We start from the raw sequence: 24439 nt of genomic DNA, 5'->3' as shown, positions 1-24439 counted from the left end.
TTTTTAATTCCTCCTCATTAATACTCCTGTCCAAGTGGTCTAAGTGTACTCTAGGAACACTTCTTTTTCTCAGTCAATTAATTTAACTGAACTCACTTTGTCTGTTGATCCTTTGCTCATCTATAACAGAATCCTGTGTTAGTTTTATTTGCATTACTGAGTTAGCCTGGGTTTTATCCTTATTGAGGATTTGGGTATTAGCATTACAGATCGTACGTGCATCAGTAGCCATAAGGACGTCCACCAAATCTTTAAATTTGAAAATAACCCTCACTATATCAAGGGGGTCTCCCGAGGTTTTAATCCTCTCAGCTTCAATTATTTCACTCCTAATGATTGAATAGCAATGCCTGACCTCCCAAAACTAGTATGTCACCTTATTTATTAGATAATCCTGATCTTCCTTCGCACTGTCTGGCAGCTTAGAAAGCTGATATAAATAGACTGCAGCATGATTTGAATTCACTAGTGTTCGGGTATAGATCACGTTGCAGACCATCCCACTATCTCGGGAGGGTTGGGGCGGATAAGGATATGGATGCACAAAAACATGCCATCCTTTGATAAACCCCCATTCCACTATTTCAACCCCCTGGTGGCATTAGTCCTAAATTACTCCCTCGTGGGATTTCTGCTGTGGTCTTCACCCCTATCTAAATAGTTCAGTTGGCTTTTGCACAGGGTCCATCCTGTTAAGAGGGTCCGGGGATAAATGCTCATTCTGGATCAGGGGTTGAGACACACTAGAACTTGTGATCGGGAGTTCCCTTCTAGGCCTTTCTCTGGGGACCCCACCAATCCACCCTAATGCCTTTCCATCATATCCGTCTGCACTCTGGTCTAACTCCACCAACCTTTTTCTTCAAGACATCAGTAGGCTTCTTGAGGACACAGACGTCTTCCCTTAATCCAAGGATAACATCCACTAAACTTTCCAAACCCTTCTGGAAGCCTAGTTACTCAGTAACATTCTTGTTAGTTGCATTCACACCCCCGTCACTGCTTGTTTTAACAATATACGGAAAATAATATCGATGTAGACATTTAATAACTGGGCTAATCTGCTCAGACAGATAGGGTTTACGAGCAACAGTCTTCTGGGAGTCTCCACTTAGAGCATCTCGTGCAACTTGAGCCATTACCTTAGCGTTCTCCAAAATGTTCGGAATGCGCTTGTTATCTTTGCCCATAAATGGACAACAATGCGTTGGAGATGTTGCAAAAACTGAGGTGGCGCTAGGATTAAGAATTTCATCACATTCTTCCAACAAATTATCGATGCTATCCATCACTCAATTGTCTCCTGCTGTTTTGAGCGTTTTTTAGCCTTAAAAGGGCCTAATGTCCCCTCAGTCATCTTCCTTTTCCCCATTCTAATATACTTATTTCTCAATGTGAAGGATATAGCAATACCCTTCACCACAGTGGGTATTGGCACACAGCTGCTGGTAAATCAAATTAAATACACTGCAATTTCTTTCAGGAGGAATGGGTAAATATAAATAAAATCTAGCCCAAAGGCCTTATTGACCTTTGGCACAGGAGCAAGCTCCTCCCTTTCCACTAAAAATAAAAGTCATAGAAAATGTGCAAGCAAAATAAACATTAAAATAATTTATACTTCTACTTAGCAATTCACAACGGGCCTTGAGTCAAACAATGAGTTTGAGCACTTTTACCAGTCCAACTATACCATTATTTTGAGCTAGGCATTAGAGGAGTGGCCCAGCCCAGTCTCCTCCTGGCTCTGATGGGCATGAACAGGCCTCCCCTTGGCCCAGGCACTGCCCCAGTGCAGGGGCGTCTCGTCTGTAATAACGGAAGAGCGTCACCCCCTACTCAGTCAGACAGGCAGTGGCAAATAAAATGATAATAAAACATTGTTATTGTCATATTATTTGTCCTTGTCTCTCTGACAGCTTGGAATGTACGGCGGGGCAGGTCAGGCCACAGGGAGGAGGAGGAGTGGGCACTGTAAAGTGTGCATGCCGGTTTGGCCGGCTGTCTTAGTCCGGCCAAACTGACATGCGCACTTACGTCTCTCCAACCTGGCTGTGTCACACACCCGGTTTGGAGAAATGGTACAGGCTCCCTGTGCCTGAGCGAGTGTCAAACCTGTCCGCTGAGGCCAATTCCAGTGCTGCTCTCAAGCTTGCTTTAGCATAAGAGCAGCATCTGGATTGAGAGCGTGCGGTGACTGCCGGGAAGAGAGGGAGCAGCCTGCAGCAGGACCGGGAGCAGCAGCAACAGGCAATTAAAAAAAAAAAATTCAATACCCACTACCGCCCTTGATTAGTGGTAGATAGTACTTGCAGTCCCCAAAGAAAGTTGCCCCAGCTGGATGCTGGTGCCCCACGCTGTGGGAGAGCAGGCGCTTATGAGCGCTGGGCTGCAGGCGTCACTGCTGTTGTTGGCGCCTCCTGTGGCACAGGGATAGATGGTATGTGCATTCCCCACACAAAGGTGCCAGCACTGCATGCTGGCGTCCCATGCTGTGGGAGAACAAGCACGCTTACAAGCGCAGGGGCTGCAGGATTATCACTGCTGTCGTTGACACCTCCTCTGGTGCTGGGATAGATGGTACGCGCGGTTCCCAAAATGAGGTGACCCTCCGGAGTTTAACATAACATCCCTAAACTTTCAAGGTGATCTGTAGCACTCCTCAAACTGCAGCCAACGATCAGATGTGGTTCGGACGTGTTATGCGAGCTGCCAAAGGGAGCTACTTTATCTTCCGTTATTCAGCGTCTACCCGGGTCTCCTGGCACACGTTACCTTGAAGGACAGCTTATGTTGCGGTACAACTTAGATATTGAGATGTATGGCGAGAACATCCAGCTCCATATTCAATTGGGCAAACACAAAGTCAAAAAATTGCAGCTGTCTTCAAGCGAATGTATCTCCGGATGAGAGACAGCTAACCTTGTTTGTATGGTTCAAAGACACACATGCTAGGAGTGGTGACCCATCATGCGATAGCCTGCATGTGACTGGAATGAGGAATGAGTAGCCAACACTGCCTCTCCCACACCCTTCTCGCTCTACTTGGCAAGAATCGCCCACCAGCTCAGAAGACGCGGCCATTCCGGACAAGAGGAAGACATGGCTCGGCCAGCCGAGGTGCCGGAGCCCAAAGTCAACGTATGCCATTTTAACAACTATTCTTTGGAAATGTAAATAAGGTTCTAAAGTTTTCCGTTACTTGTACATTACTCATCATACAAGGCTAGAGAGATGGAGCCAAATCATGCCTTTTAAGCATGTATATTGTTGTCCACCATCAATCCTATTTATAGCCTAATTTATCTTCAGTTTGGCATAGTAGGTAGTTAGAAAATAATCACGCTTCCTGTTGCCCTTCTTTAAGAAGAGGATACATTCATTTATTTTTAAATGTATTTGCAGTCTTATATGACATGTACACCTCCAAGAGGTATTAGAATGCTTTCCATTAAAGAACATAGTAGCAAGTGTACAGCAAAAATCAAAGATGCATCTTTACCAGTGGAAATATGATTACAAATATAAAATGATATAAGGTAACAAAATTGTACAATATTCTTGCGACACAACATGGCAATGCTTTGAGAAGAAATGCCAAGATCATACAGTGTCACTGACTAAAGAGGAATTGATTGAGGGGAGTGGGATAAAAAAGCACAAGCGTTACAAAAACGGAGAGTGGGGAAGAGGACAGCAAGACTAATGAGGGGAGGACCTCTAGGAAGTGCAGGATACAAATCATAACAGAAACTAGGAGGAACAGCAAGGGTGGCCTAGTAATAGAAGACCAAAGGGGAAGCTGGTAACAGAAAGAACAAGGCACATATGGGAAGGGTCCAGTTTATGAATGTCTTTCTAAAAGAAGCATTTTAGCTCCTTCTCATTTTTAAAAACATTTCCTTATTCAGATTTACAAAGGTTTACAGGTATCAACTGCCAACATCCCATGACATCAACATACATGAGAAAATTACGACAGACAGTGCGTTCTTGAAAAGCATCAGTACAAACAGACAAGAAACAAAACCAAATACTTGAGTAAAGGAGCATATACAGCAGCAAAAACAGAGAGAGAACCCCCCCCACCCTCCATCCAAATAAGGCGGCACATTCGGCAGCGCTCTCACCATTGTTCTGCTAAGAATGAACCCCCAACCAGCCCGCGTGTCACACCCGCATGCTAGCCCATAAGCACCATTTAAGCTCTTTCTTGAATATTTAAGGAGAAGCGGGGGTGTGCGGGGAAAAAGGTGAATGAGTTTCAGATTCTAGTAGTACGACTGAATATGACTGAGGAAAAACTGCTGTTTTGAAGGCTGGAGGTTCTAAAAGGAGGGGCTCAGAACTGTGTAGAGATCATTGGAGTAATTCCGAGTCCAGGAATTGGTTACTTTTGTCTTTCAATTTTGCTTTTTCCTAAACTTCGTTTTGTTTAACTCATTCAGATGGTTTAATGTTCATTTGTTGGGAGAGGGGGTGATGTGTGTGATAAATGCCTGTTGTGAGTGTGAACTTTAGGACTGAGTGCTCCAAATCCAATGATTTTCTATTTGAAAGTTGAACCGTGAAGCACTGACAGGTGGAAGAGGCTTGCGGTTGTGAAGGACCTCTTGTGTCACCCTCCTGGATGAAATCTTTCCTGATACCGATCCAAGTGTTGTGTCATCTTCTGCTACTCACATTCAATAGTGTTTTATAATGTGTACTTCTTTCACAATTAAAATGTACTTATAGTACATTTTATTTTTGAAACATATGCAAATTATTGTCAAAATAAGGCATAATAAAAAAGAAATACTGAGAGTAAAATTGTATTTTATCCTATTTATATCAGGGATACTACAAAAGAACACCTGATTATGTCCTAATTAGAGAGTGGAAAAGAATGGGCTGTTTCCCTGTCCCAATGGTACACTCAACGTTTCTCATTGACCTGAAGAAGGAGGCGTCAACGCAGCTCCGATTTCATCCACCGCACAAGGATCACACTTGGGCCTTTGATGATATCATCGTATTTGCATTCTCCAGCAGACAAGCCGGTATACTTGTGTTTCTATTAAAAATATGGATGAACATTGTGGTGAGCAGCTGAAGAAGTTAATTCGTGCATTGATATTTTTGCTTAACTACATATAACATAATTTGTGATTTCATTATGTCAAGTCTGGTGGTTTTTCCACTCCTTTATGTAAATGAATAAGTGCAAAGTGAATTCTGCCAGCAGAACCTCTACTTTTTATAATTCAGAAAACTAGGGCGTAAGGTATGCCTCTGCTTAGAAGTTAAACTTCCACGGTGCATCATGGGTAATCATTATGTCACCTCTGCTAGATAGATAGGTCCCTGCAGTACTCACCTTCTGAAGTTCCTACGGGTGGCAGCAAAAGCAACTAAAGCTCCAGAAGAACTTTGTTTTCAGGTTGAAGACGCTTTTGTGATAAAAAGTGTATGAATATGAAGTGCTGCAGACATCCCACTGTTGAATTATGATGGACAGTGAATGTTCTGAAACTTAGTGTCTTCAAAAACGAACTCAAAAAAGTTACTCACGCCCCTAAATCTGAATTCCTTAACATCCCAGGCCATTCAGTCACACTTGACACCATAGACAAAAACTAGCAGTCTGTCATATCCCCAAAATGAACATCTTTTCCCAAATGAGATCAGTGGGTTGAAAATGACACACGCTCTTCTGCCTCCTCCTGATGCACCCTTCTGCTAGTGCATGTTGCTCATTACCCTGTCGAGTGCATCTGCCAGTGGCCCAGCCCTCAACTAACAGGTTTATCCACCAGGGTACATACAGAGCCACAGTAGCTTTATCCAGCTTGCCACGTATGGAAATCACTCATTACTGTAATATTTTCCCCAGTTTGCAGTATGCCACGTGACATTTCCACATTATTTTTTGCAATGCCACCCATGTGTAAGGTACTGTTTGCAAGTCAATAGTTCCTGTGCTGTCCAGTTGCCCTTGCAGTATTTACTTTGCCCAAATATTGAGAGTGATTGCATTGATGGTATCCACATTGCCCTGAGTGTGTAAAGCAACACTGTCATGCCATTCCAGTTTCAAAATCACCTCAGGATGTAAAGAATCATGGCCATGCACACTGCCTCAGCATGAAATGCACACATTACTTTATGAGAATGAACCCTGTTGTTCAAATGCTATTGTTATATAAATGCAGATAAAGTACTTGTGTCCATATTTACAATCAGTATCTAAATCACCATTGCCATGCCAGCTCCTAAACTGCCCACATTACGTAAAGACCCATTGCCAGGCCAGTGTCTGCCACTTGCACAACACACATTGGCTTGACCGCCCTGGCAGTACAAACCTCCACTCTCATAATATGGTGGTCTTTACCGTCGGCCCCGCGGCGGTAGGACCGCCACAGCGAGTATGGCAGTCTTAAGACCGCCACACTCGTAATGAGGGCCATGTTATTGCTTCTGATATGTTGAGCAACATTTCTATACTAGTATTCTGATTTCCACCCAATGTAAAGCTCCATGGCCCTGCCAACGTCCAAACTGTTACGTAAATCTATCAATGAATGCCGCTATCAAATTGCTCCCAGTATGTAAACCACAATTTCCATTTCTGTGCAGGTTTATGGATATAAATACATTGGGCATTTAGAGGAACCACTGTGGCTTTTACAACATGACCATGGTTTTTTGTTCACTCTCTACTACCCCAGCTTATGTTCCTTTTATAACTCGAGTCTCCAACCCAACAACTGCTGACACACCTGGTCAGCCAGGAGACCGTGGATACCCTCCTCATTAGGCTGGTGAATCCCTGCCTCCAGTCCATTAAGAAAAAGCTGAACTTCAATTTATGCTTTGATTGAGCAACAAGCGACTAGTCCCTTCCAAGATGTTTGTACCTTGTTTTGCAGTTGTTTAATTCCTGGTATATGTTTAATTAATGTATTCAATGAAAGGTCATACACTAAAACTCAACTACTAAACTACTCTCACATTTCCAAAGTCAACTATGATAATCATGGGTTTAACCATTGACCTCATTCCTCGGTATTTGTTTTGTTACTCAAACTGCCCCCGTGGAACATATCTCTGATGTTCTGAAGCAAAGTTACATTTAATAAGGACAGCATCCCAATTATCTCTAGGCGTGTGATCCACTTTTCCTTCTTATAGGAACAATCTGGTACCAGTGGTAGGGCCTTGTGGCTGCCTTGTGTAGTCTCATTCTATTAGTGGTCCACCAACCCTCCTCCAGAGCAGCGGATAATTTTCCCTAAGATTGCTCTGAAGATGTTAAAACACTTCATCAATTTTAAATAACCTTTACGAAAAGATCAGTGTGGAATATCTTGTTTATCTCCCGGTCAAATAATGCTCTTTATAATGAGAAGATTTAGGGAAGCACTATAGACATCCACAATACTTAACAATAGATATAAAAGACACCCTGTTTCACTTTTTTATTTTGCAGATGTCCAAATGCATATCTGCAACCGAGAACACTACGGATATCTATCTGTGCCATTGAAATCACACCAGAATCTCCTAGACGATATTGAGAACTTCATCCATGTGCAGACCGAAGCAATGAGTATGTTATTAATTTTTTTATTTGATCCGATTTCTGAGATTCAGTTTCAAGCTTTTTTCAATGGGATTGCTCCGGAGTATAACCATTTTTCAGCTGAACATGTCTACAAATTTAAATATCTATTTTTTAACTTTCTCATAAAACTTGTAACTAAAGAAAATAAGTAGAAAAATGTTTACATTTTTTCCATCTTATAGCATTGTAGCGTTGTCAGTTCTGCAGATTACACTTCCCCCACGTTAAACACATGTCAACGTGAAACTCAACTCAGGTCTTTTCACCCACCAAGCAAGTATTTCTAAATCACACTGTTACGTGTGATTGAAAACCTAAAGCAGGCGTCCAGATGTACACCTTGAAATTGTCCTTCCTGACAAATATGATCATGTGCATCCTTACAGTCAGCATTTTTCAAGCATTTTATCATTTTAATTGATGTCACTCAAATGTTTTTTTCATCTGAATCTCATTTATTTACTCCCGAAGGTCTACTTTTGATGCCTAGTCATTTTTTTCTACATTAATTGGTTTAAAAAGACAGAAAACAATAGCACCTTCCTATTCTAGAGTAGTAATATCTCTGTGTTACTTAATATGAAGCAGGAAGAAGAATCCTTTTAAAAGCAGAGAGAACATATAAATGTTTGTCATTCATGTTCATGGGGAGTGGTTTAAAGGGTTGCATAAAAACATCCACTGTAAGAGTAATCTCACTTTTCTGAAAATACATATTCGACTAACATGCGGTTTCTTTTCACTTGTTGCTCTAAATGTATCTATTCTGCACAAAGGAGAAGAGGGAAGCACACTAAGGTACAATCCCTGGTCAATAAATCACAATCGTGAATACCCAGTGGGTATAAAAGTAAATGAAGCAGTGGTGTTGTTTAACTAAATGTTCATGTGGAACTCGCTAATTTTCAGAATGGTAGCCCTCACCCACCGTAGAGTTCATATGCTTCATCATATGACTCCTCCTCACACCGATGACATAGTCCTTGGCGTGAGCTACAGGCCTGCCCATGAAGGGGAACACTTATTCTGTAAGAATATTTGGAGCCTATGATGATGGATGTGGTGAGGGTAACACTTGTAGCGTGGAGGGTGGAATGTCCTTGTCACTTATCTGGCAGCTGTATTAATGCTGTTAAAATACCTAGCAGTGGACAAAACCATCTTTAATCAGGTCCTTGTTTGTTACAAATTAAAAGACTAGGGGAATCATTCACTCGTTCGGATCAGTCAACATGTTTAATTCCCCTGTTCACCATCCTCTTAAGTGCTGTGGACTTTCATAGGGGACAAAAGAAAATTCTCTTTATGAAGCCTACCAAACAAATGTGTAAGTTTTTAAAAGAAGCAGGCCTAGTACATGATCAGATGATCTTGTACGCTTCTGTTACCAGTGTTCAACCATTAGGCTCTGATGTAAAGACAACAATAATACTTAAAACTGTTATGATGCATTATCGCTTTTCCCACATCTCTTGAGACTGTGAGGTAACACTGTATGCACACACATGGTGGAACAACACTAAGCATTCCTTAAGAACTGAGTGCAAGTCACAGTGAGTGACTTGGAACACAAGTCATGCTTAAATTTGTGTTACCCTGGAAGAAAATACTTCCAATGCTCAAGGAACCAAACTTGAGGGACAGCTATGTCAGAAATACCAGTAAGTTAGGACTTGTGGTAATCATGTGTGATAAAAAAAATAAAAAAAGTTGGAAAAATATATAAAGGAGCTGTTAGGAAGATGGAAAATGTGAATGAGTCGTTATAATTGATTTTATATATAAATACTTCAACTGAGTATGAGGTAATCATCTATCTATAATGGCCAACGCTAGTCAGTGTAGCCCTTATAATTGGCAGACGGCTCATCCTCTTTTCCCGCAGGATAATAACACGGTCATATTACCAATAACTGAGGCATGATAGCATATATCTTTGCTTGGCTCAAAAATGATGGAATATTTGAGTTACTGGGGATCACTTGAACTTAGTCAGGGTGATGATGAACAAAAATGGAAGGTCAGGAATAAAACAGTTTATCTAACTGCTCAGCAGTTCCACTCACGTTCCTTGAAAGGGAACTAGTTCATTCTCTGGATTGCAAGAGGCAAAGTACAAGTCCTGGAGACAGCAACAAAAGAATTTGTTGTTGCACTTACTCTAATCAGTAAAATCAGTAAGAGTGGCCGAACAACCCCTCATATGGGAATTCAGTGCCATGGTATTTGTAAAATGGATTAGTGAATGTAATGCCCACATCCAGTTTACTCACTTGATTGGTCAATGACAGCTTGTTTTTCTAGACCTATGTATTACTGCTGAGTATGCAACATTGACAAAGAAATTAGAATTAGCCCTACAAGTTTGCCATCTACTTAACAGCCTCTTTATGTATTTTTCCACATGATGTATTTTCTTTTATGATACATGATATACCGCAAGTCCTAAGTGATTGGTATTTGTGCCCTAGCCAGTCCTCTAGGTCAGATCCTTGAGCACTGGCAGCATCTGTAACTTCCAGGGTAAGACCAATCTAAGCACGATGTGTTTGGAATCACTCACTGTGACTTACACTTAATTCACAAGCATGAGTAATGCTGTGTGTGTTCCTCCATGTGTATGTGTGCAGTGTCACCTCACAGTCTCACAAGATGTGTGAAAAAGGGTAATGCATCATTACTGTTTTTGCATTGTTGTTTTCTTTACTACAGAGCCTAATTATTGAACAATGGTGACAGAAGTGCCTACACGATCACCTGGTCAAGTATTAGGCCTGCTTCCTTTAAATTCTTACACATTTGTTCAGTGGGATTCACACAGAAAATTCTTTTAGTTCCTGACAAAAGCCAGAGTAGGGCAAACAGGGGTCTAAAACATGTTGACTGATTACAACAGTTGAATGATTCCCCTTGTCTTTGTTGTGTGTTCACCTTAGTGCCTAGGTTAGACACCCTTATTTTAGCACTAGGCTTTTAGCCTGTGCCTTTTGCACGTAGACATGTTTTTATTAATTTAACATTTTGTTAGCACAGCTACTTCTTTCTTAGAAGACACAGTGTCTGACTTAGAGTTCGGTTGACAGGTTACTCTGTTACAAACGTGAGGGATATCCTGTCTGCAATATTATGATTCCCATAGGATATAATGGGATCATAATAGGGCAGATGGGATAGAGTAAGCCCATCTGCCCAACTCTAAATCGGGTCCTTAGTTGTTTGCGCTGCACATGTTATCAGCCCTTTGTACGCATTTCACTTTGTGCCCTGTTCAAGTCTGTCACGTTTGGTACATAATATTCTAACTCGTTTTGCCACTCCAGGAGTTCAGGAGTCAGTCCCTAATTCCTAGACATCCAGCGAGTTCTTAGAACACAGCAGGATTTATTATATAAGCACCACATAGACGTAAGGGGGCAGAGAGCTTCGCTGATCCGGTCTCTGACACTTAAGCCACCGAAAGGATTGCCATCCAGATGACAGGTAGACCCTTGCCAACCTTTCAGGTATGTGGTCCTTCGCTTAGACCAGAATAAGCAGAAGAGTTACCACTGCCGTGCCCTCAGATTTTAGACGTAGGGATTAGGTAGGAATCATTAGGTTTTTAGGGTCATACAAAGATGGTGGATTTTTTTATCTTCTCCACACTGAACATAACAATGATCACTGTATTATGTTTCATCTGTCTAATTATCGTAGACCATGCTTTTTATATTAGGATGCCATTACTTCAATAAATGTTTTGAAATCCATTTTGCTTCTCTTATTCTGCTATGGCATATGTAAGTCTTTTTGAGTAACTGAGCAAAATGGGTATGATCTGTTCACCACGATTTCCCGGAGGAGTCAGAGAGTCATGTTTAGGCAGCCACAAATCACCTGTGTTTCTTAGGGCTGGGTGAGGCACTGCGGCTAGCCAGGAATCAGGCCAACAGCTTTCAAATGGCATGGGACCGACTGAGTTCCCTACTCGGGTGGTGCTGTCACCCTAAAACACGTGCATTCTTATAATCAAAATAGCAAATGCACAAAACTTTTGAATTAATACAAATGGTAATGTGATTAAAGATTGTTTGGCCCATGGCTAAGCATTTTTCTTAACATCAGTACCTCTGTATGAATGATATTGGGTGATGAACAGAAATTAAAAAAACTTTCTAATGTTCTGCATTTGTTTCAGTTGATCGTCCACCCATGGAGCCATCACAGTATGTGTACCTACCTCCAAAATACTCAGACAGCATGGGTTTTGACGAGGTAAGGGAATTACAGTACTTTTACACTTGCTTTCTAGAACCAAAATCTTAGCTCTGTGCTGCTATTGCGGGTTATACTTAGAATAAATCTGTAGAGGTCCTAAGCTACTCTATGCAATTCCTATTCTAGACTGTCTTCTCATGAGAGTTAAATCTCTTACTAGGAATTGTGGCAATGTCATTTATCACTGGTATTTTCTCCTTGTGATTTTTACGAGAACATATGGAGAATGTAATTGCTATTAATCCTTTTCTTTTGTACAAATGTTCTATGGCGTACGTATATTAGTGAAAAACTGTATCACGTATCCAAAATTTACAACTTTGTATTACTTTTCTTATTTCTGTTAGCATTAATATTAATAAGATAAAAACATAATGCTGCAAAAAGGAGAGGCCCTGAATTAAATAGAGGAAGTGGAAAAGAAAAAAAAAGCAACCAAAAAAAAAATAGAGTTACTATTGACCAGTGGTTCCCAACCTGTGGTCCGGGGACCCCTGGGGGTCCGCGAAGCCTTCTTAGGGGGTCCGTGACTGCTTACAAAATTAAATAATATCAACAGATTAGGTCCCCAGCTTTCAGTAATAACTCACTGGGGGGGTCCCCGGATTCCAATAATGATTCAGTGGGGGTCCCCGGGTTCCAGTAGTGATAAAATGGGGGTCCACACAAGTCAAAAGGTTGGGAACCACTGCTATAGACCCATCAAATATTATCATAATATGCTTTCAATAAACAAAATTAATGTGGAGTCCTGTGATTAATTTTCACTTATTAAGGCAAAATGTCATTATTTCAACCAAATCACATCTCAGTTACTTACAATTCTTTTGTTATATATATTCTTTTCTTATACAATACATTCAGTCACAGAATTGAAATTCTTCACCTCCTCCTCTCATCACACACAGCCACTCCCTCCTAAAATACTCAGAGCATGATTTAGAACTTGGTCACAAAGGGGACGGACATCCTGTCCGCTGAAATCTAAATCCCATTGCAGGCCTTGAAATATCATAAAAATGTTACTAGATCTGGAGGTCCAGTAACTTGAATAATCTTCTCAACCATAACTGTAATGCACTTGACCCGTAAATGGGTCTCAAATTGTATGATCTTAGGCAAATATTTTAGTTTACAGTCACCTCTTTCTTCATTCTCACATATGAGTGTACCTTCAAATATTTAATGCTCAGCATTTCTGCTGTACAAAAAACTTCTTTGACTGATTAAATAGGCTAAACATTTGCTACATGTATAAAAAGGATCTAGCCCACAAATAGGGGACGCATGATCCATTACTTCCCTCTTAGTTTACTAATAGCAGTGTTTATTGGTTTATGTTTAAACAATCACTTTTAATAAAGAATATTGGGTTTCAGAAAACGTATTTATTATTTGCATGTCACCAAGTAGAGTGTTCTGATTTGTTTTTATCCTATTAAAATATTTTTTCATCACACAGACGTACAAACAATGGACTTTCACAACTAATGAAATATATTTTGAAATGTTTGTACAGTTGACTTGACTATTTAAATGTTGTCTCAGGAAACAATTTACAAAATCCTGGAACCCTCCTGTCAGAAGGGAAATTATTTTGTCTCTCTCAACACAGAGCAAATGCGACAAGAATAAGATTTAAAGGCCTCCTTCACTTTCTGACTGAAAAGAACACCTGTTCTTTGTCAACTCGCCAGAAGGGGCGAGTAAGTCCTAAAAATAGCTCGACCTGATAAAATATGACTCACGATAGCAAGTGGACGAGTATATATTACGAGGCCTACATTGGATGTAATGGGATTTAGATTTCACAGTGAAAAAGAAGGTAGCAGACACAATGGGCAGCTGGAAGAAGAACAAGCTGAAGCATGCTTCTTCTGGGCATTCTCCTTACTAAAAAAAAAGGATTGTTTTGCCCATGTTTCCCAACGTTGTTCACCATGGAAAGAAAGCTTTCAGAGAACAAGCCTCTTCTAAGTCAGTGACATCAAGAGTGGAGAAAAAATATAATCTCTCAAGTCAAGAGAATCCTTAATTGAAACCTGAAATCCCCACAAGGACTAATGCATCATTATCCACAGTACCACCACCAAACAGATAGTAAAAAGCTGAAAATGATGGGTTGAAATATGCAAAAAGTAATGGTGACACAATAACGAATTGTCAGCCGACATGCCCTACTTAGTAGGTATGGCACTAAATAGTGACATGAGACAGAGGATTTATGGAACACTTTCCAGACCAATACAAAAAAATGAGCAAAGACTTTCATCTGGCAGGGGGGAATGCAGTCACAAACACATGTTTGAAATCATTCCTAGATGTCACTGCCACAGCTAGTAGACATTTATGCACTGGCACAATACTAAAGAGGCCTGCTTGGCTCACAAACGCCTGCTTTAAACCTTAAGTAAAAGCAAGTTATAACAACATGCCCTTTACAATAGAGAATCTCTTAGGCCCAATGGTGGATAAAACCTTACAACAAATGAAGACTAACGAGACTGCAAAAGCAATGGAAGTGCTGCAGGTAAGAGTACCTGTCAGAAGAGGTGCACCAAGCAACAAGAGGCCTGGAGGATGCCAAGCTGTCCAACAGCAGCAGTAAAACATAGGCCAAAGATCAGTTTCACAATGGGCAAGTCCACAAAGTCAACTACTAGCACAAGGGAGTTTCTCCCTTTAAGCCCGAGCAAAAGGAAAAAGCCAAACCTCAAGGGCATCCAGCCCATCTAACAAATGACTCACACACAAGCCCCCATAATTTTAACACTGGTAGGGAGAAGGTTGGGGGGTGATTTCTTCATGAATGGCTGAAGATTACCTCATGAAAGTGGGTTCACGACATTACAAAATATGGATACTGTATGGAATTAGAAAACATTACCCCCATTTAGGTGATTCTGATGTTACAGAAGGAAGACTGCATGGAGACTTAGGGCCTGATTTAGGTATTGGCGGATGGGTACACTCTGCCACAACAGGGACGGATATCCCATCTGCTTAAATCTAAATCCCATAGGACATAACAGGATTTGGATTTTGGTGGATGGGATATCCGTCACCGTTGTGACAGAGTAACCTGTCCGTCAACATCTAAATCAGGCCCTTAGACTTGAAAGACTCATAAGGAAGAATCACAAGAATTATCTCAGGTTTGTAATGGGGAATTCCCATTAGTTCAAGTCTTATTTGTGGGATAAAGTCAGCTTCAAATGTGTTTGTAAAGTTAACAAAGCTAGCACAGGACATGTGGAAATACGAAATCCAAAAGAAACCTCTGACTGTAGCAATACATCTACCAGGAGATAAACACATAAAAACAGACAAGCTCAGCAGACAATAAGGGATCTCCCATAAACAGGAGGTAGTCAAAGGAGTGATAGACACATTTTTTAAACCCTGGTGAAAGTCTAAAAAATGCCAAAACTTTATATCTAGGTGTCCACACCACTAATCTCAGGGGAATGCACAGTCGTTAGTTTGGTCAGGCACGTTTGTCTACGCTTTTCCACCAGTCTCAGAAAGCTCAAAGGAAGCTACAAGCACTAGGTGCACAAATGCAGAATCCTTGCAAATTCTGTATGAAGCAAATTCAGATAGGAAAATAATCTTATCAGCTGGTCATACATTGGATATCGTGGATAAGCTTTAAGACTATTCAAAGCCCTGAGTGCTTCTTCCTAACAATAATTTTGCCAGATCTGCTAAATTTAAAGCTGGAAATATACATAGAACTCAGACTGATAAGCTGCTGTTCAGGAATATATCCAGTTTCGTCTGCACTTTTAAAGACAAAGAGATGATCACTTCGGTTAATAATCATGAACTATGTTTACAGGAAACTTGGACAAGTGAGCCGATCCCTTTACTTGTTTTTTTAAAATTTCATTACTGCTTCCTGAAAGAGGAATTCAAAGGCAGGGTAAGGGCTAATGTGTCGTCAAAACTAGTGGTTCTCTGCCACTGTATGTTCGGAATCTCTAAATGTATATTAAAATCTCTGCATAAGATAAGAGGAGCTGGCCAAGAAGATAATTCAACATTTAAGAAATAAAGTACATCAGCCTCATCCAGATTCGACCCATACACTGAGCACAGTATAAACCCCCATCCCAGTCGACACTCCAAGATGACACACCTGCCCCATTTATCAGTAGCACTCCAATTCAGTGAGCAACTACACTATTTAGCAAGAATGGCCACTCCCCTGGATGTTAAACCCTGGTGCGTACAGGCTAGGAGTGAGAATCCCAAATCAGTGTCAAGTGCCCTCTTACCCCAAGGGATATGCGTTTCTTAGATGCATATGATATCCAGTTTTATCGCCCTTGGGCCTAGTGCGGTCCTACTCCTCTTGGCCCTATAAATAAGGCCATAAATATTAATCATGCATATACGATTATTACTACCCATCTCCCTGGACAAATATTGACTGAGCCAAAATGCACCATCAGTAGGCTCAACATACTCAGCATAACCAGCTTCTTTACCCAAATGCTAAACAACTAGGAAACCAACAACTCAATGCAGACATCAATCTCCATACCTCCAACAACCTGCCTTTGTCTACTGTACCGGAAACTAGTCCCCTGCCTATCCCCCTCCACCCTTTCAACCCTTTTGCATAGCCTCCACCACCCCCATCGTACCCCCAGGCCACCCCAATCCTTCTACTGAGAACAATTGGACCAGCCAGGTCCATAGATGTGGTGTACCCTCCTCCCCATGTCTGACTCATAGAAAACAAAAACAAATATCTCCCATATACTATGTCAACTCTCCCCTATGGTCGATAGACAAATCAAAAAGGCAAAGAAAAAAAGGAGACAATCCCCAAATCCACAGTAGTAAATAAGCCATTTTCAACTCCTCATCCATGATAGTTCATCCACAACCAGCTCTTAACCCACCCCAAACATTATATACATTATGACTACCAGAATACATCTACCCTGACTTTAGGCCGTCAAGAAATTATCTTGCTTTAACTTCTGAAGTAAAAAAGTGCATCCTATCTGAAACAATAGCCTTCAACTTGGCTGGGCTCTGCAAGACTGCCTGAGCTCCTTTATCCTGAAATGATTGTATAAACTGTCCTAAACGCCACCATCTCTCCACAGTGGCATGACAAAAGTTAGGTCAGACAAAAAAAATATCCCTCATGGGTGCGCTTCTTACCTGGGTGGGCAAGTTAAAAAATTGCCCGTCTTAGTAAAACAAATGTCCTAAAAATATCAAGATTGCCGGTGGTTTGCCAGTATCCTGTAGATGCCAAGGCTGCTGTTTGAACGGAAATGTGTGAGCTTGCTAGAATTCCAGATCCCAATTCCATTGCGCCAGCACTGGAAGGGTATTTTGAAATAAGCCTACTATAAATTTGTGACTGTCTGATCCTTCAACCCCTTCTACAATCCGCAGCACCCTCAAGTTGTTACACCTTTTTCTGTTGTCAAATTCTTCCAACTTCCAGTGGGTATCAGTCATTTGTGCTTTAACCACTTCAGTTTTCCTACTCTGTGCTGCTACCTCACTCTCCATTGTAACCACTCTGTTCTCCACCTCCGTCACCTTTTGAGAAAATTCGGCACAAGTCTTAACAACCCTGCAAATGGGCCCTTGAAATTTCCTATTGGCATCCTGGACCTTACGGCTGTCTGCCCTAGTTTCTTCCTGGTGTGCCATAATTCCTTGGTAGACCGCTTCCCATGTGGCCCCATCAGGCTGACCAAATAGTCCCGACCCCGTATTACCTGCTAAACTTCCTTCCAGACCAGGAGCTGCTGGAGTAGTCCCATTTCAGGCCAGCACCTGCTGGAGCCATGCCACTGCTCTGCTGCTAGTGCTGAGGCTTATTTTTCTTATTCATAAGGCACACCTCTACTTCTGTTCCTGCATTCGTAAAATGTCAGAGTCTCACCCTCTGCTTCAAACTGCTTGTGCTGTGGAGACACTCCCTTTTGTCCCCCTGGTGTACTCCCTCCAAGGACTCTATATCTCCGTCAGACCGGATTGATTGATCTGAAAGGGAAAAAAAAGACTCCCCAGCTTCAGAGTCACCCTGGGGCAGAGATTGGGAATGAACAGTATTTTCTAGTGGCTGTGTCTTGCTGGTTTTACATTTTAAGCCCTGTGCAAGATGTTTGGTGCATTTGTATCTGGCACCGCCTGGTGTGTCCCCCTGAGTTACACACGTTGCCACAGCTCACCCTCACTAGAGCCCTGTTGGCCTTAGTCTCAATATCTTGGGGGGGGGTTCAATGTATTGCCACTGGCAGATTCACTGAGAATATCTGTCAATATCGGTTGGTTCTGAGCTACCTCTTCATTTCTTAGGTCTAAATCAGCATTACCAGGAGTATTGCCAAATGTACTCACAGTTGAGGCGGTATCAATATCACAATCCATGCAGTGCAGTGCCAGGAGGGGAATATCTGTCTACTCCTGTACGGCCAGCATTTCTCCAAGAGGGGACTCAGACTCAGGCTCGGTCTGAGCTTTAAAAGCCAAATTGCTATCCTTTGTGGCTTTGCCAGCCCAGCCCCCAGAGCCTGGGCAGTTTTTAAAAAGAAATATGCTGCCATTGCCATTAATGTCATTGACTTGCTAGGCAGAGTGCTAGTCCAAATAGGGTTTTTGGGTTGTAAGGCCGTACAGCTCGTTGTAGCAGCTGGCTTTCCAGTGCCATCCATACTGCTCCATTGCTCTGCCCTTCCACCTACCGGAACAAGGGCGTCTCTATTGCGGGGCTTGGCTGTTCTTGCCGGCTTTGTCGTCTTTGTTTTCGAGGCCATCCAAAATAGCACCCCTAAACCAAGCCTGGGCCTTTGCTCTGTGAGGCTTGCAGCTTCAATGCGAATGCTGCCAATGCTGCAGCGGGAGTACCGCACTCCACCACACTTCAAGCTGTAACGGTAGTGGTAAAAGTTGCACAGCTAGGAGCAGCACGCCGATAATTATGTGCTACCTTTAATGCCACACCTGCAGTATACATTCTCTGTCAAGATGGGGGATTGGGGGGCGGGGGGATGGGCATTGCAATACCATGTCAGAGGGGGAGGAGGGTCTGATTGATTTTCCTCACATAGCCGCCATCTTGCCCCGTCTACTGCACCCCTTCTGTTTGAATGAAGGTTAATGATGTATGTTGATAACACCCTTACTTACTCAGTGAGGCCTCACATTACATCCTCCCAAGTTGAGGAATGAAGATGGCAGAGTACTGGGATATTCGACAACCTGCTGCTTTTAAATGTCTATATGCATCCTTTTGGTACTAAATAGAGCAAACTTTTAAACAATTATGATAAACGCTTTTCAAGTGGTTACAATGCACTTATATTTAAATTGTGATTTTAATGTAAATTTCACTTGCAACTGGCTTGAGCCCCCCCCCCCCACCACCACCTTATTGTTGCGCTTTGGATGGATTGTGCTAATTTGACACCATGGACAATGGTGATTTTGGATTATCATTTTTAGGTCTGCTTCAGCTTTGTTCTATTTTCATAATTGAAAATGATCATGCAGCACAGGTTATGACATTTACGTCTTTATCAGGATATAAGGTATTTAATGAAATATGCTCTCTTAATGGAATACTCCAACATAAACCTATAAGATAGAGGCAAGTTCCTTAAAGCCATTCGGTAGCATGACTGTCTTCCGCTTATTCAAAGATTTTGATTGCTAATTTTTTTAACTTGCACAACAACACATTATTGAGGTGTAAAAGTTGATCTCTCATATTGAGCTACACTCTCGCCAAGATAGGTGTTTCTACTTGAAATATATCAAATTAAAGAGACGTAAGTGGAGCTGTAGGTAGATTACCTCACTACCCTATCATCCTAGAGAATATGAGAAAATTGAGGAAACCTTATACATATGCACTTTGGGAGCACTGGCGTTCTCATTATGAAAAACAATGGCTATCAAAAAAAGGCAATTTGCAAATCAAGCTGTCCTAGGAAGTTTTGTCTCTTTGTTGATGACTTGGAACTACCCGTTCAGGTCCTATGGTTAGTTTCTATCTCTAGGGTATCATGGGATTCTCATATACTGACCTTGTATGTTGATTAAGATGTCACTTGGGATGCCAATTTCACATCTAAATTTAAAGAAGGATACAGAACGCCCCCCAGAGGATTCTTAAAATCATTAGGTCATTAAGATCGGACCGTGATCCAGGTCAATTGATATTCCAAATATGTTCTTTAAGAACAGACTGGTTTACTGGGTAAGATGGCTAAGCCCTTTATTCAGGTGCTTGTGTCAAGTCCAGATAAACCCTAAATCTTGGCAAGAGTCGATTCTACCATTGATTTTTAGGTAAGGCCAACCAGCCCAAACTTCCAGCTAGAATGATAGCCTCGTTAGACACCGCATCCAGGTACTACATTTGATCACTTCTCTGGGAATTAAAGACTTGGACAGGCTTTGTCAATGTAATTTTCATTCAGCAAACTAAATTTAGGCTACATTGTTGCACAGTGAACAATATTTTGGCTTCAGCAGTGCTTGCATACAACTCTGTTCATATCAAACCCTCTAACTTGTTTACCTGCTTTATAGAAGAGAAGATGGCTTTTGGCAGTGTGGATCCAGAACTTAATTTGTAAAGGATTAAGTGCCAGGGTCCAAAGTTTTACTCATAAACGTACAGCCAACGCTACTGAGAAGCAGGGCCTTGAAAAAGGCCCAGGCTTGTGTGCAGACTGAGTGGTGAAACGCGTTGGCTTGCCCTTTTCTTTTTTGAAGATAGTACCCATATTGATATAGGAAATGGCTCTGTAATAAACCTCTGTTCTAAAATAGCATAGTATCTATTTACATCTCAAGATTGAAAATTGAGCTGTATCTTGAATACTGTGTACATTAATAAACAGTCTACCCTATGATTTTCAATAAGCTTCTGTTTTTGTGGATTTGACATCTGTCCCATCTTTAAGGTGTAAAAAGTAAAAGCAAACTCCCATGGAAAAACTGTATGTGTTTCGGCTTACGTGATTTTAAATCTCTCCACAATCTGATACTTTTGTGATACAAAATCTTGCTGTACTGTGTGGAAAACAGGGTGCTGAATAAGTGTGTTAGGGGCAAGTGAGTGTCCGCAGTTGTTTGAGTTTCAAAAATTGAATTTCCAAGAGGTAGTTTAGACTTGATAGACCACAATACCAGTCTACAGTCCTTAACACAGTATAATACAAATCCACCCATAAAAACCTACTTGCATTAACATATACTTTACACAATAAATAAGCAGGTCTAAAGCCTTTTCATAACTCTTCATAGCAAAGAGATCAGACCTATGGTATCTTTTATAACCTCTTCAATGAACTAATACAAGTCCACAGCCTTCATGATTGGTTGGTTGCCACAACCAACTCAGACCTACTTAATAAAGCGTAAGCTTTCCCACAAGACACTTGTAGGAAGTTGGCTCTGTATGCACTATTTCAAAGTAAGGAATAGTATGCACAGAGTCCAAGGGTTCCCCTTAGAGGTAAGATAGTGGCAAAAAGAGATAATACTAATGCTCTATTTTGTGGTAGTGTGGTCGAGCAGTAGGCTTATCAAAGGAGTAGTGTTAAGCATTTGTTGTACATACACACAGGCAATAAATGAGGAACACACACTCAGAGACAAATCCAGCCAATAGGTTTTGTTATAGAAAAATATCTTTTCTTAGTTTATTTTAAGAACCACAGCTTCAAATTTTACATGTAATATCTCATTTGAAAGGTATTGCAGGTAAGTACTTTAGGAACTTTGAATAATTACAATAGCATATATACTTTTTACATAAAACACAATAAGCTGTTTTAAAAGTGGACACAGTGCAATTTTCACAGTTCCTGGGGGAGGTAAAGTATTGTTAGTTCTTGCAGGTAAGTAAACCACCTACGGGGTTCAAATTGGGGTCCAAGGTAGCCCACCGTTGGGGGTTCAGAGCAACCCCAAAGTCACCACACCAGCAGCTCAGGGCTGGTCAGGTGCAGAGTTCAAAGTGGTGCCCAAAACACATAGGCTTCAATGGAGAGAAGGGGGTGCCCCGGTTCCAGTCTGCCAGCAGGTAAGTACCCGCGTCTTCGGAGGGCAGACCAGGGGGGTTTTGTAGGGCACCGAGGGGGACACAAGCTCACACAAAAGTACACCCTCAGCAGCACTGGGGCGGCCGGGTTCAGTGTGCAAACACGCGTCGGGTTTCCAATGGATTTCAATGAGAGACCAAGGGGGTCTCTTCAGCGGTGCAGACAGGCAAGGGGGGGGCTCCTCGGGGTAGCCACCACCTGGGCAAGGGAGAGGACCTCCTGGGGGTCACTCCTGCACTGAAGTTCCGATCCTTCAGGTGCTGGGGGCTGCGGGTGCAGGGTCTTTTCCAGCCGTCGGGATTTTAGAATCAGGCAGTCGCGGTCAAGGGGAGCCTCGGGATTCCCTCTGCAGGCGTCGCTGTGGGGGCTCAGGGGGGACAACTTTGGTTACTCACAGTCTCGGAGTCACCGGAGGGTCCTCCCTGAGGTGTTGTTTCTCCACAAGTCGAGTCGGGGTCGCCGGGTGCAGTGTTGCAAGTCTCACGCTTCTTGCGGGGATTGCAGGGGTCTTCAAATCTGCTCCTCTGGATACAAAGTTGCAGTCTTTGTTGAACAGGGCCGCTGTTCTCGGGAGTTTCTTGGTCTCTTGGAAGCAGGGCAGTCCTCTGAGGATTCAGAGGTCGCTGGTCCTGGAGAAAGCGTCGCTGGAGCAGGTTTCTTTAGAAGGCAGGAGACAGGCCGGTAGGACTGGGGCCAAAGCAGTTGGTGTCTTCTTTCTTCTTCTGCAGGAGTTTTCAGCTCAGCAGTCTTCTTCTTCGGTAAGTTGCAGGAATCTAAATTCTTAGGTTCAGGGAAGCCCTTAAATACTAAATTTAAGGGCGTGTTTAGGTCTGGGGGGTTAGTAGCCAATGGCTACTAGCCCTGAGGGTGGGTACACCCTCTTTGTGCCTCCTCCCAAGTGGAGGGGGTCACATTCCTATACCTATTGGGGGAATCCTCCATCTGCAAGATGGAGGATTTCTAAAAGTTAGAGTCACCTCAGCTCAGGACACCTTAGGGGCTGTCCTGACTGGCCAGTGACTCCTCCTTGTTATTCTCATTATCTCCTCTGGCCTTGCCGCCAAAAGTGGGGCCGTGACCGGAGGGGGCGGGCAACTCCACTAGGTGTTACAGCTCCTGCCTGGGGGAGGTGATAGCATCTCCACCCAGTGCAGGCTTTGTTACAGGCCACAGAGTGACAAAGGCACTCTCCCCATGTGGCCAGCAACATGTCTCGAGTGTGGCAGGCTGCTAGAACCAGTCAGCCTACACGGGTAGTTGGATTAGGTTTCAGGGGGCACCTCTAAGGTGCCCTCTGGGGTGTATTTTACAATAAAATGTACACTGGCATCAGTGTGCATTTATTGTGCTGAGAAGTTTGATACCAAACTTCCCAGTTTTCAGTGTAGCCATTATGGTGCTGTGGAGTTTGTGTTTGACAGACTCCCAGACCATATACTCTTATGGCTACCCTGCACTTACAATGTCTAAGGTTTGGCTTAGACACTGTAGGGGCACAGTGCTCAGGCACTGGTGCCCTCACCTATGGTATAGTGCACCCTGCCTTAGGGCTGTAAGGCCTACTAGAGGGGTGACTTATCTATACTGCATAGGCAGTGTGAGGTTGGCATGGCACCCTGAGGGGAGTGCCATGTCGACTTACTCATTTTGTTCTCACCAGCACACACAAGCTGGCAAGCAGTGTGTCTGTGCTAAGTGAGGGGTCCCTAGGGTGGCATAAGATATGCTGCAGCCCTTAGAGACCTTCCCTGGCATCAGGGCCCTTGGTACCAGGGGTACCAGTTACAAGGGACTTACCAGGATGCCAGGGTGTGCCAATTGTGGAATCAAAAGTACAGGTTAGGGAAAGAACACTGGTGCTGGGGCCTGGTTAGCAGGCCTCAGCACACTTTCAATTCAAAACATAGCATCAGCAAAGGCAAAAAGTCAGGGGGTAACCATGCCAAGGAGGCATTTCCTTACAACACTTATCAGGCATGCGGTCATAAAATTACAAATATGTACAAAATTGTACTTAGCAAATCAATATACAGTCCCTCATAAGAAGGTCTAACAATGGGTATCACAGTGCAAATCTTCCACTTGCTGGGTTTGCCATAGAAGGTAACTACCACCAATCCCTTGCTCACAATAGTAATCTGTGATATTCCATTTAATAATAATACTCCCTTAAATTCCTTTTCACTTTAACATATGCTTTTCACAATAAATATGTGAGACCCTGTGCCTTTCTAGTAATTTTCGATTACAAACAGATCAGGTGTGTAGTCTTAATCATTAGATTGTCACCCTTACCAAATCAGCAATGCTGTATTGATTCTTTCCCACAAGGCACAAACTCTATTACAAACATTCTCCGGTAGAGACATTCAGCGTCTTCCCCAATCAACTGCTGCTCTTAAGGGACTGAATCTGTGTGCAGAGCCCCTCTGTCCGTGTCATAGCTATTTTCTATTGCTCACATAAGGTGAGATCCTCT

General features: G+C 42.4%; 1 protein-coding gene across 2 annotated transcripts in view; it reads left to right on the top strand.

Moving 5' to 3' along the window:
• Nucleotides 1-24439, top strand: part of COLGALT2 (collagen beta(1-O)galactosyltransferase 2) — a 208629-nt gene that overhangs the window by 136033 nt on the left and 48157 nt on the right. For both annotated transcript variants that reach the window (XM_069231628.1, XM_069231629.1), the window contains exons 5-7: nucleotides 4838-5042; nucleotides 7475-7594; nucleotides 11787-11863. In XM_069231628.1, the coding sequence (XP_069087729.1) occupies nucleotides 4838-5042; nucleotides 7475-7594; nucleotides 11787-11863 (402 nt within the window). The remainder of the gene's footprint in view (nucleotides 1-4837; nucleotides 5043-7474; nucleotides 7595-11786; nucleotides 11864-24439) is intronic.

This window comes from Pleurodeles waltl, chromosome 4_2 (assembly GCF_031143425.1).
Source record: "Pleurodeles waltl isolate 20211129_DDA chromosome 4_2, aPleWal1.hap1.20221129, whole genome shotgun sequence".
NCBI classification, from domain to species: Eukaryota; Metazoa; Chordata; class Amphibia; order Caudata; family Salamandridae; genus Pleurodeles; species Pleurodeles waltl.
Note: the sequence above shows the minus strand (reverse complement) of the source record. Positions and strands in the feature narration are given on the sequence as shown.